This window comes from Maylandia zebra, linkage group LG20, assembly GCF_041146795.1.
Source record: "Maylandia zebra isolate NMK-2024a linkage group LG20, Mzebra_GT3a, whole genome shotgun sequence".
Taxonomy (NCBI): domain Eukaryota; kingdom Metazoa; phylum Chordata; class Actinopteri; order Cichliformes; family Cichlidae; genus Maylandia; species Maylandia zebra.
Window position 1 is genome coordinate 854914 of NC_135186.1, and position 14327 is coordinate 869240.

Genomic DNA, 14327 nt, shown 5'->3' on the forward strand with positions numbered 1-14327 from the left:
TGCTTAATAGTACTAGTTCCACCCCTTTACCAAGTTGGCTAATCTTTACTCTCTGTATGCAGTTGAGTCTGGTGCACGCCAGGTGAACAATCTGTCATAATTACACAAATCTGTGTGTGTGTTCATTAATGTCCTGTGCAGCCACAGTGAGATCCTCTTTATCTGCAGGGCAACAGAGGCAGAGCTGAGCCGCCGATGACAGTGGATATTTATCTTCAAAGTTCACATTCATCATCCCAGCAGCACCAAGCAAACACTAGGTGTGTATATGTTTGTTTGTCCATCTCTGGCGGAAATGTCAGGAACTGGACACAAAAATTAGCTTCTTTGCAAATGTAAATCAGCAACTAAATCAAATATATATACAGATAAATTTTATAAATCAACTTGGAGAGAATTTGGGGAAAACTCACAAAAACCACACAACAAGCCATCAAAAGGCACTTGACTTTTCTAAGCTCACAAATACAATGTCAGCAGTTTAGCTCTTTAAGAATTTAAGTTCTTTAATCTGGTAGCAAAGGGACCTCACTGCTTGCTCCTGAGCTCTCTACAGTAAAGAAAGGGTGTTTGATTCATAGTGGCTTTCTCAAGCTTTTCTCACCAACAAAGCACTAATTACAGTATGAGTGAGTGGCTGTGTTGGCTAAAGCAGGCCAGCTAGGACATGAAAGGATAGCAGCACAGGCTTCACTCCTGTCAGCTAACGCTGTAATTAACTCTGTGACACGGCATTCCTCTTTCTTTTCCTGCTCTTCCTCTTCCTCGCTTACACACACCTTTACATATCTATCTTTGTGAGGACATTCACAGAGGCTAGTCCTTTAACCTAACCTTAACAATCAGCTGAGGCTGTGGCCAGACTGCAGGGAAATAAAATTCATTTAAGAGGGACTGTCTGTATTAATATTCACAAGTAATTCTAACAGATTTATGAATCCAGACCCTTATTTGCATAGAAAAATGGACCAAGTGAGCATGATTTCTTATAAAGCATTTTTTAAGCTAGTTGCCATATTCAGGTGGGAGGGTCGAGCATATAGTTCAAGTTAATACTAGTTTGGCAACAAAGGTGCATCTGTAGTGTGATGAATGCATTGCACAGACGCAGTTATCTTCTAATTATCTGATAGGGTCACAAATAAAATACTGAAATTCCACTCACTAAAACTATAGCACAGGTTCCTAGGGCATGGTGTCAGTGCAGGAATCTATATACTGTGTCACAGAACTGGATTAAAATAATTAAACAAGTCACCAGCGCTACAGACACGGAGTGCCTCAATTTGGCGCCAATCTCAAGTGGCCATTCAAGGAACAGCAGTTCTTGGCAGTGCGACGTTGGCTTCACTTTCAGCATCTCACACTAATGACTGTGTGTTGCTGTTTTAACATAGAAAGTTAGTAGCTATGGCACTATTCCCTTTATTCCTCATCAGAAGATATCGCTTGTTAGATTGTGTTGTTCCTTCTAGCTTTACCTATACATACTTTTTCCTGTGCCAACGGGCAGTTTATTTTAGCTCAGGATGAGTAGTTTGGAGACAAAATTAGAGAAGCAAGGTGGAGATGATTTGGACATAGGTGAGATGAAGGAGGATGTATAGTGAATATATTGAACAAATTATTATGGATTGAATAAGGATTTGCCAGGCATAGGGAAAAGCTATGGGACAACAAGACTGTGGCTTCATAACAGGATAAACCAGTGGATGATGTCACTGCAGCTACATCCATTTCTTATACTGTCTATGCCCTGAGCCAATTCTAGTCTTAACCATAACACCAAGCCTTATCCTTCAAAAAGCTGTTTGCAGGGTGTGAAAAAGGGAAAACTGAGGGAAAAGGTCCTCGCTTCTTCTAAGATGCCTTCCCCTGATCTGAAACTCAAACTGGTCCTCACAGGGGTATTCAGACCTGTCCACCCACACACACACACACACACATCACTTTCTCACCTCTTGCCATCTAGGAGCAGCGAAGGAGTCAAATTTAGCAAGATCACACTTTGGTCAATGAGAACAAGTGAGGGTGGGAGAGGGAAGCGAGGAAAGAGATGGGAGGGTTGGGGGAGGTAAGGGAAAGCGGGACAGTCATCAGTACACACCCTTACACACTCCCTTCTCTCACCTCATTGCCAGCCATGCTGAACCAAACCTGACAGCTATTCAATTTTCCCAAAGCTAAATCTAATCTGCAGCCGTCTCCCCCTCACTGACACCGTGTTACACTGGAACGCCTCAGTCATCACCCACCCTTGGCAGCAGACTGGCACCATCATGCATACTTCAACCATAAACACACGCACACACACGCATGCACATAGAAATAGAAAGTCAAATAAAGGGCAAAAAGAGACAAAAATAAAAGTGCTCTTCAAAATAAGTATTTTTTCTTCTGTTTTTTGATAGTCAAGTGAAAACTTACATGAGCCACAATTTTAGAAAAGCTTTAGTCAGGCCACACACCTCAGGACATTTTTCAAAGTTTATAAAACAAGCTGATAATATTCACATATCTAAATGCTGTTTTAAAGCTTTATCTACAAATGTAATTCTGAAGGATAATTACCATGGCCCTTAATTTCTGCAGCTTAATATATAACGTAGTCACAGTTATAGATACTTGTTATTATCCAATGTGTAATTTGGGTGCATTTGCAGAATTTAAAATCTCTCCATAAAATTCCAAAAAGAGAACTATGGCTATTGGAAGACCCGTTGGGTGTATTAAGAATTTCATTCCCACTTTAGCAACAGACCCGCTGCTAACAAAGAGACCGTTTGCTTTGTAAACATAGAAACGTTCATTTATGTATGAAAAAAGGTTCTTCTTCTTTTATTTAAAATGAAAATTACACAACATTTGTAGAATAAATAAAAAATGCTAAATGAAATTTAAATTATATAAGTTATAGTCAGTCATGCTGAACTCCAAATAAGTAATTAATTTGAAATGAGGGTTTAAAAATATATATTTAAATATACATATATATCGAATCATTTCCATTTCAAAAGCAGGCAATTAGTCGTGCTGTTAAAACTGGTTAGTGTGACTAAAATCTTAATTTGAAATAAAACCAGAATTTTTTCTACAAGTTGTAAAACATCCTTCAGAAGATCCTGATATGGCACCGAATGACATAAATGATCATTTGTGTTTTTATTAATGTGTTCGTTAGATTTCTGAAAGCTTATGTCAAATAAACCGCTTAGTACTGGCTTGTAATACAAGTGTATACAAAGCAGAATTGACCGATGTATGATAGCATTTAATCACATGTCGTATTTGTTTTGTAAATATCAAACTGGAAAGTTTTAATTTCCAAACGTTCTTATTGACAATACTTCACCAAAATAAGGAGATTTAAGAAAAGCTTTGCACGGTGTGCGCTGCTGGGATGGAAACTACAAGATGAACACTGTCACTATATCATATAAACACATATTTCATCTTCCTTGAAGATTAGTCCATCCATCAATTAAATGAATTCTGTTAAGATAATTGAAATAATCCCAGCAAAACAAATTTTTTGCTGTTTTTTTATCCTCCTTAACCTTTTCTCTCGATTTCAGAGACACACACGTGGAGCACGTTTGACTGGAGAACTTAACAACTATTTTCTTTTTGAGGAGCCACTTAGCTCGGTCTTATTCAACTCATTCTTGAGGATTCTTGTCAACTGACATGCCAGTGCCTTAAACCATTAAGCCCTTCTGTAAGAGTAAATGATGTGGCATCGTTGCATAAAAAAACTATATGTGCACCCACACACAGACACGCACACTCTTCTTCCCCACCCAAGCAAATCGGTTCCAGCGTAGCCTTGTCACACATCATTACACCTTCACGTCACCCTCTGCTCTTTTTCTCTGCGTATGTGCCTCTGTGTGAGAGATGGTGTGTGCATGTGTGACTGAGCACGCTTAACGTACTTTAGGTATGCTAACTTAACGCACACGGTGCAAGCACGTACCCTGTTGCCTACTCCTCGCTCTCAGATTCAGCTTATGCTTTTAAAAATAGGATCGCAGACGTGCAATCCTGCTGCCTGATCATTTTTCTTGTATCTTCCATTACCAAAAGGCTTGAAGTTATTTCAGCCTCGCATAATGTCCCACTTCTCTGATTCCAGAAAGCCATAACATCAGCGAGCTGAAAACTGGTCCAGCCAGCCAACAACACGCACACAGACGCAGCCATCGCAGCCAGCCTGGCTCTTATAGACAGGTTGCTCAATGATACATGAAATTAAAGATCTCAACAAAATAGCAGTGAAGAGGGTAAAACACACAGAGCTAATTCTAACTATCAGTGGGAGATGGTTAATGTGTCTCCAACAGAAATCTCCTTTCCTTTATATCTGTGTGTGCGAATACAGCTACACTGCGCTGAACATGCACCGCTAGTATGCATATGAGAAGATGAGTCGCTAATACTGGATTTGTAACAGACCGAAGGCATTATTGATCATAGCTTTTTTTCTTCTTCACACAAGCACACACACACACACACACACACACGTGTCCTGACTGGTATAACCTTGAAACAAGAGCTGTTTCCGATGGATATAGGAAGGGAGCGATGGCGTGGGAAGGGATGACAGATCAGAACCGCAGAAGAAGGACAAAAGAAAAAATCTGCTCCCAACTGATTTTATTCCCAACAAATCAGTGTCTTTGCACTAAAGTTGAAATTTCTCAAATGGATTTGAATTGATGAAGCTCAAATCCTTTTGAGAATCATACTAAAAAGTCACCCAAGTCATAAACATATTTAAAAATTATTCTGCTTTTATTCTCACTGAAATTACTGAAAAGATCTATGTGAATTATTTCTGGCAATATTAATTTAGTATACTAGCGTATTTGAATTAGGGCTGTTACTCAGTTAATTAAGCAGGAATTAAGTTAACTGTTTCTAGGCTTTGTACTATTAATTATGATTAACAACACTTGTGCACTTCTGTAGAATATCTCTTATTAAGGAAGATTAAATAGGAAGTCAAATCAAGCATCAAATTAAAGCAGAGTCAACACAAAGGAAGTATCGAATTCAATTAGCGGCATTTTAATTTGACACACAAAGAAGCAGCATGAAGCACAATAGGTGCAACACAAAACTGTTAAAAAACAAAGTGTAAATGCCGCTGAGCACTATTTCCTCTTCATGGTACTTCTGTGCCAGGGTAATTAAGATTAGCGTACTGTTTAGATTATATTCTGTGCAACAAAGTAATTAGGAAACTTTAAAATTTGCAATTTGTCCACTAGAAACTATTTCTTTCTTCGTGCTGGTTTGATGGCGAAGATGGTGCTGAACCGAAAAAGCGGCATGTGTGCGACTCATACAGAAGTATCGTCATTTCCAAGGGAGTTTAGTTACGCTAGGGTCAGAAAGATAACTGAAGAGAGGCTGAGTCCATCTGTCCTCTGCCTGGGGGAAAAACACACGCACGTTTTAGTCTTTTCTCTTCACTACCATCCTCGTCTCAGTGTACAACAGTGTACATGCTTCATTCTTTCTGCTTATTTAAAAGCATATGTGCCCTCAAGGTACATGTGCTCCCTTCTCAGCATTCCTGGACAAAGGCTATTGGACTAGACTGGACACACAACATGGCATAATAGATGGGATGATGTGACTTGTTAGCAAAACTTACAGGTGTGTATGTATGTGTGCATTTACACATCCTGCACATCCTGTGGGACTGTGCATGTGGACACAATTGCATCATAACAGTTTAGTGTGGAAAATGCACTTTCCTGACAAAGTGGTCGCCAAGTCTGTTCTTTGCTCAATTAACCCAGAGGCCTTAATTTGCATTTCATAAAGAGGTCATTACTCTGTAGGAGGGTTATCTTCTTTTTGGAGGCAGAAAAAAAAAAGATGAAAAGGGGGAACAGTTTTTATCCTGTCAAAAAGATAACACCAGTCAGCTGCCTTATAGACACCTCAGCTTCACTACTGGAACTTTAACATTATGCACTCCATACTGTATATAAGTGCCACTTGTTTTGCACATATTCAACTCTGTATATTTTATATATTTTATTATTATTATTATTATTATTTTATTTTTTTACTATTTAATTTGTAAAAATGTGTATACACACACACACACACACACACACACACACACACACACGTAGGAAAATATTTAGTATACACATCCAGAAATGCATACACTATTATATATTGTACATATATTTATTAGTTTCAGGTTGGCCATTCTTGTATTTTGCTCGTTTGTGTTGTTGTGTTTGCACATCTCTGTTGCTTGTGGGGCTCGCACACAAGAATTTCACTCGCATGTGCTGTGCCAGTGTGCCTGCACATGTGATGTGACAATAAAAAGTGATTTGATTTTGATTTGATTTATCAGCTGCTGATGAAATCCATGCTGTAGGCCCACGTATAACGATGTGACTGCGCACATGAATATGAAGTGTGTGGCCACGTACGTTGGGCGTGGAACTGTACATGACACACGCGGCTCCCGTTTTCTTTGCTCCACGTCAGACCTCCACCCTGGCCTGTGTGACACCTTACAGCAGGGTGGTCCTTTGCACCCAGCAGAGTCCTGAGATTGTGGCCACATGTGTAGCATTTTGTCTGACTGCCCACTGAGAGGTTAGTTTCAACTTGGCCTTTTATCCACTAATTATCCATTAGCCAGTTTTAACTCAAGCTTCATAAAGTGGTCCTCCATTAGGGAAATTTGCATTCCATCATAACTCGAATCTTGCATTAATGCCACAAAGCAGAGTGGAAGAGCGCCGAAAAGAGATTGCAGAGAGGCATAAAAAGAGGTAAGGGGGTGTTACATGTGTGAGAAATATAGCTTAATGCTTTTTTTCTGACAGTAAACTTGTGTGTGTGTGTGTGTGTGTGTGTGTGTGTGTGTGTGTGTGTGTGTGTGTGTGTGTGTGTGTGTGTGTGTGTGTGCATGAACGCAGTGCTTGAGAAATGACACCTATTTAAATGGCATGTGTTCCGAATATGCTTTTAAATCCATGCTTACACAGTCAAAGTGCATTACTGATTCTCAAGTGGCTAAAAAGCACACATCCTGCCGTTTAAGAGCAGAAAAGTGACATTTCTCTCAACTCGAAAATTACCCAACACCACTCAGTTTCTCTCACAAGCGTTATGTTTCACATCTACCCAACAATTCAAAAAGAAGGTATTTTAAGCTTTTAAATAAACAGTCTGCTGCAGAATCACATCAATGCAGTTTTGGACAAAGTGAAGTTTGTGTACTGGGTATATTCACTCCTCGGTACTTCCCCAAGAATGCAAATCTTTTTTTTAAATAATAAAAAACATATTTACAGTTGTTAAAAGACTCTCTTTTAACAACCTTGTCTTTCTTTTAGTGTTCACAGAAAAGAAAAAACCTACCTAAGATAAACCATCTGGAAATTTGAATATTGTTTAAAGCTTCAAGGGTGTACTTCTGTTTTGACGCCTGAAGAGTTGAGTTCTGTTAATAAACCAGCTCACCTTCTGCAGCAGCTGCGACCCAGAATACTTTGCTGAGATGGACTTCATCTCCCCACCAAACGCTGATGCCCAGAGCTTCACCCTGCGGATATTAAAAAATAGGCACAGTGCACAGGCCAAACCAGAAATGGGGAAAAAACAAGTTAATAAATAAATAGATTAAAGTGAAGATAAAGTTGTTTGTTATATATACATATATATATATATATATATATACATATATATATATATATATATATACATATATACACATATATATATATATATATATATATATATATATATATATATATACACATATATATATATATATATATATATATATATATATATATATATATATATATATATATATACATAGTGCATTCAAATAAAATAAAAGACTGAAGCGATGAGGACACACTGCCGGGTTTTTTCTTTGTCTTTGTATAAAGTCTTGCTTTGAAACCACTTTGAAACAGCACTTTCGCGTAAAAGGACATCTACTTACACAGACGGAGGGATGCTTTGGTGGGTTCCTCCCACCCCCGTGACCCTGATGCTTAGAGTTGAGAAAAGTAAGAGGAGCCACGTAGACCCAGCACTGAAAAGCACACCGCTCCGATCCACCTGCATCTTGGGCAAAAATAACGCCCCTACGCGCTCAGAGCGAGTTTTGAGCTTATGCTGCCACCGTAGAGATTTTTCCCTCCAGAGAATCCAAATTTTAAAATAAAAATAAAATGGGGAGCTTAAAAGTCACCTGTGCTGACTGACTAAATTATTCATGGTAACATGTCCAGCTGTTCGGCTGGCGTGGGACGCGGCGATGCGCTTTGGCAAACGGCAGAATCTTCAGCTATGCGAGTTATCCAAAGTGCTGCGGTGTGGCCCCGCTGACTGGTGAGGTGCACCCCGCTATGCCGAGCGACGGAAAGTGGAGCTCGTGTTCACCGGCACGGAAAGTCCTCTCGGTCGCTTAGATTGGCCGACCTCAGCCACGGAGAGCACAGAGTGGAGGTTCTGGGGGGGAAGCGGGGAGATCATCAAACGATGCAGCGCACAAGAGCACGCCCACTCCAATTGAATGAAGCGACTGGTCTTCTCTCTCACTTTCTCTCTCTCTCCCGCACTCTGGTGCGCGCTCGGAAACGCACACACACACACAGTCTGAGGAAAGGCTACAGAGGATGCCGTTGTTGTTGTTGTTGAATTGCGCCATACTTGGGACTTGCCCCTGTCGTTCTCCGTCTTCTTCATTCACAGGGCTATAATAGCTATAGCCTTTAGCTTTCATGTCAGATCAAGTCATGCGCTGTATGCCCAGTTCACTGAAGCAGGAATTACTGCTAAAGTGCTGATGAAAGTGGGAGAACAAAAAAAGAAAGTGTGTATGTTTAAAAAAAAGACAGCAGGAAATCGGGGTGTCCGGCCCCTTGGTAGAAAAAGGGAAGGACCAGATAAGTCTGCTCTGGCAGTGTGTGGGCATATGGGTTGTGAAAGAGGATGAGAACCCCCAGGCAACGGACCCTCTGTGATGGATCGCATTTCACGTAGAAGGAAGGATTCTGGCAAACCACAGGAGGGGGATCAACACTGACTGAATAGCCTATTTCTACCCCTGCAGAGGGGTTGCTTAGAAGATTGCATGCCTACAAAAGAGTCACTGCTCAGCGACCCAGGGTCCCTGAGCAGTTATGGACTTGTATTATATTATATGTGTTTTTGGTGTTGCTATCCCTCATTCTCCCAGCGTGCAGGTATGTGTGTGTGTGTGTGTGTGTGTGTGTGTGTGTAGGTGGGTGGATGCAGGTGTATCTGGGAGCACCTGTTTACAGGCACCTTCAGGCCTGGTGGGTGTGGCCCTGCCAGGTGGTTGGCACACACACCTGCAGCTGATCAAGCCTCGTGGGAGGAGCTACTTAAGAGTGTGGTGGAGCTCTCTCTGACTCGTTGCGTGGCTTCACGTTAGTCTCTTGACTAATTAGTAAGTTTACTCTGCTGCATTGTGGCGTGTCTGACGGCTGCCTCTTTGTTGTCTCCCCAGGAGAAGTGTGGAGACGAGAGGGCAGCGAGCACAGGGTGCTCAGACACTGATTAGTGGGGACAAAGAACACTAACACTGGGAAGAGGATATGTCACAGGAGTCAGGAACGCACTGAGGATTTATTGTTATTTTCCATTCGCTGTAAATAAACGCACTGCTTGCATTCAGAGCTCTGCGCCTGGGTCCTCCTTCCTCACATCCACATGGTTGGCCAGCGTCAACCGTGACAGTCACCTTTGACATATATGGGTCGAACACCAGTGTGAACAGCAGGCTTGGGTCAAGCATACAAAACACCCATAATTGTTACAGAGGGAAGTCACATTCAGTCAGCTTTGGGACTTGTTGTGTCGATTCTGGCCACGAGGATGACAAATCTACATAAAAAGTAAATTAGTGAAGCAAAAACTCTAATAGCTCGTTCTACTGACAGACATGAAGCGTTAAAATGGCATAAATGGGGAAAGATTTCATTATATGACTTTTACTTAACAGTTATGTTTATTACTTTTCCCGCAGGAGTCGGGACTTTGATGTCTACTCCAAAAAAGCAATGCATTATCCTACTTAATTACTTTCTGGAGAGAGTAAGTCGTTACGCAATTCATTACATTACTTTTGCATTACTCCACAAGATGACCTGTGATGCCATGCTACATAATTACCAGTTGATAATATAAAAGTTCGTAGCTTTGTATCAGCATGTGGTCTGTGCAGATGCTTGCATGGAATCAACAGTTTCTGGCCTGCAGTTTACATCTAGTTTAATGCAAACAATGTGTTACTTAACACATCACTTTGTAACTTATTTTCTTGCAACACATTAACCTGAACATTGATTGGAACTCTTTGTGCTTCCACAACAAGGATGGACTGGTGTTAAGAGACTTTAATTAAGATGACTACTGCTCAAATAAATAAAGGAACATGTTTTTAATCAGATTACAACATTAAGTCAGTTAAACCACCGGGATATTGATCTGGTCAGTTAAGTAGCAGGGGAGGTTGTTAATCAGTTCCAGCTGCGTTTGGGTGTTAATGACATGAACAACAGGTGCACTCGAGGGGCAGCAATGAAACAATCCCCAAAACAGGAATGGTTTTACAGGTGGAAGCATTTTCCCTCCTCATCTGTTTTGACTGCTTTTTTCACTAGTGTTGCACTTGATTGGGATCATTGTCACTACTATTAGCGTGAAACCCTACAGAGGTTGCACAGGTAGTCTAACTCCTCTAGGATGGCACATTAATACGTATCATCATTACCAGAAGGTTTGCTGTTCCTGAACAGGAAACTGAAGAGCATGAAGGAGATTCCATGAGACAGGAACTCCGAGGGAGTGATAACCATGGAGGAACAGGCTAGGTAAACGGACAATGACCGCCTTTAGGTATCAGGTTCCTTCATGAGAAAAAAACCCTGTACGTTTCACACATTAGGCTGCACATTTGTGTACATTGTGTGAATAATGCTAATGGTATTTAAATGTTCTCATGAACAGTCTTAATGAAGAAACAGACCAATTTATTACAACACAGTAACAGAAAACCTACATTAGAAACTGGGAATGTACATTTACAATGTACGGAGAGCCTGACAAAAAGCACATCAGGTTATTAGAAATGCAGAATTCACTGCTTTTGGTGTTCAATCTATAATAGAAACTAAATGTGAGGATATTTTGCCTTGTTTCTTTTTCTAGTTATATATTAGTTAGATTATAGTGTGCCGTATTTTACTTTTAACATACTGTTCTTATTTTACAGGACGTGCAGTTTTGTTTATCACATTATTTCAGCTGCAAAGTAACTGCAAAGCCTGACAGTGCAAAAACACAACTGCTCCAGTATTCTGCGTTTTTAGTCAAATAAAGAGAAACACTAGAGTTTAACTCCTGTTTCTCATCACTTTGCTCCCATTTCTATTAATATTGAGGCAGCCCTACAGCACAAAGAAAAGACTGAGAAGAAATCCAACCATCATTTTTCACGAGGTAAATAGATTACCCATCACACAGAGCATCTGAAACACAAGAAACCCGAACAATATGAAGAAAATATCAGCTGTGGAAGTTGGAGTGATTTTTCTCTGTGAATGGAAGTTTTTATCCACAAAGCTAATGTCTCCCAGAGAGTTCTTGAGTGTGTTATTGTGTGTTTTAATATCACTGAGCGACTAAGTACGACCATTTCACTTAAAAGCACTGTGATCTGAATAACAGGAGATGCAGTAGGTGGAAGGAATGGCCAAGTAGAAAACAAATGAAACACAGCAAAGGTGTAGGGTTATATTTTCTTTCTCTCTGAGTAGTTGTTATTTTCTTGTTTCCACAACTTATTTAATGCTTTGTAATCACTTACACTGTTGAGTACAATAGATTTTGCGCAAAGTCACCCCCATTTCACATTTCATGGATGCCATAAATGACCAGGTCCCCTTAAATCCAAACCCAGAGATGCAACAGCTTCTAGCCATGACACGAAAGACACAGCTTGTTAGGACAGAAGTGACTGATAATATTTATGAAATAAAAAAAAATGTTCTAGTTACTAGCTAGGAGAAAAACATGCTTCCATATAATTCCATGCATATCAGCTAGAGGCAAACCCATGCATTTTTTCTGCATGGTTGGGGCAGCGAGGCAGGGCGCTAAAATCTGGATTAACAAGGGATTCGTTCACACAGTACAGTCAACCTTGAAAGCAATAAAGAGCATGCAGTTGCCAGGGGATGAAGCTAATGTAGTGAGAAAAAACTGAAATTATTAGCGAACATAAAAAAAATAAATGTAATAACATATTTCTAGACAGTAAAGGGATAATGGGTTACATCAGAGAGAAGAAAACACAAGTCTAATGACTAAGTCTTCTCTTCCAGCCATGAAATCCCTCGTTTTGCCTCAGTGCTCCAACTTCCTCTGTTCTCGGGGCTGTAATCACACCTGATTTTACAGAGCAGAGTGTACCGTGCTGCTAGCAGATCTGTGCCTGACATTACAGCAAAGAAAAAAATAACACTGTCACATCTCCAGTCCTATTTTTGCTATATTTTGTTATGTTGGACATATGGACGATTTAGCGCGTAAAAGCATGGTTTGTGTTGCCTCTGCAGTCCTCAGCTGACATCACTCTATTATTGTGTTTAAATACTAGCTGGAAACTCCCATTGACATAATAATCTACCTCTCAGATTCATGGTTGTAGATCCAGTGTTCGAAAGACTCATCTAGTTAATATTATACTGATGTTAGTGATAGATAGAAAAGTAATAAACAATTCACATAATATTATATAAACATAAATGAGACTAAAACTAATTTAAGGATGAAAGCTTTAAAGCTGTTTTCCTTTCTTTTGTCCCTAGGTTGACCTCGGGGTTACCTGTTATTCTTGCCTCTGGCAGCTCATTGTCACCAAGGTCACTTCTATGTACAACTGCAGAATACAGATCAGAGGCAAGGGTGGCAGCACCGGGCAGACTGACGTGGATGTGATGATATTTCAGTGAGCTTCAGCTGGACCACATCCACATTCGCTTTTTATCATGCTCCCAACATCCTCAGGATTTTATTTGAATCTCTCCCTCATCACCACCTCCCCCACCCGCCTCAAACAACATTTAGGTGGTATTTTAGCACCAGAGTTAAAGATATGCATTTGAAAGCAATGAATAGCAGCTTGATGAAACAATACGTGAATATCTGGAAAATTGCTCGTCGAACAAAGCTTATCAAACCAACTTGTTCCCAATATATTCGCCATAGTGACATAACTTTTCACATACTTTATGTAGACAGTGTGGCCGGAGCCTTCCCTAATGTGAGTAACGAACTTGGACTACAATTGTAAATCATAACATTTTCAGTCCAGATGATACATATTCATATGCAGATGCTTGCAGAGATTAGACTGACCATCAGTGAGTTTATGAGTACAGACAGTGACAGGTGTAGTCCCACTGGGAATGTCATAGAACAGTCTAAATAATTCTTTGTCAGGCTCAGAGTTCACCTTGCTCTGTGAATGCTTTGATTAAATGCAGTTAATAATGAGATGCCAAAAGAGGGTTCCCCCATGAGCACTGGCACAGAAATATTCAACTTTATTTGATGAGACTGCTGCCCCTGGAATATGCACTGTCATAGATCAAAATACCCATTGCACTCCAGATTCATGAGCCTGAGGACAAATTGCACCAAGCTTGCAAAGGATGTACAACAAGAAATGGTGGAAGCCTTGGCGTGTGCCTGGCATGTCACCTGTGTACCACCGGAGAAGGAAGCATGAATGATCACTGGTCTTTCCTGCAATGCTGGAAAAAATGTGATGAAGGTTTTTAGATGGATCATAGTAGCTTCTATAAACATAAAAAGTTCAGTGATTGCATGGACTCTTAAAGCTTTCCTGCAGTGCTGCTGAAAGGTAGCCTGATTTTCTAAACTAGCATCTGCTCTTTAGAAAATTACTGTGGCTGTTTCTATGTAATTGTGAAACATTCAGAAAATGTGATAAAAGGTTTTACTTATTGGGGTAATATTCTGTCAGAATCCAGAATCAATATTTATTATATGAAAGCTAAAATTTGCACTTTAAATAAGTTTGTTACAGGGGGTTAAAGGTGCAAAATGATATACATTTTAGCTTGTAGAGCTAAAGTAGATCCTCTGTGTTAAAAGTTCAGGAATTCCTCCTTGGATAAGTGGAGAGTATTATGGCTGGGATTTTTCAGCTGAGAATATCTGCATAGGAGGCCTGAGGCATAAACCGGATACAGCGAGCAGCTGCCTTCATCCCC

General features: G+C 40.2%; 1 protein-coding gene across 3 annotated transcripts in view; it reads right to left on the reverse strand.

Annotated features, from left to right (window-relative positions):
• The window catches only part of cacna2d3a (calcium channel, voltage-dependent, alpha 2/delta subunit 3a), a 130298-nt gene extending 121600 nt beyond the window's left edge, over positions 1 to 8698 (reverse strand). For all 3 annotated transcript variants that reach the window (XM_076877974.1, XM_076877973.1, XM_076877972.1), the window contains exons 1-2: positions 7997 to 8698; positions 7507 to 7588 (exon numbers count right to left, since the gene is read on the reverse strand). In XM_076877974.1, coding sequence (XP_076734089.1) covers positions 7507 to 7588; positions 7997 to 8121 — 207 coding nt within the window. In that variant the 5' untranslated portion in view covers positions 8122 to 8698. The remainder of the gene's footprint in view (positions 1 to 7506; positions 7589 to 7996) is intronic.
• Between the last annotated feature and the right edge of the window lie 5629 nt (positions 8699 to 14327).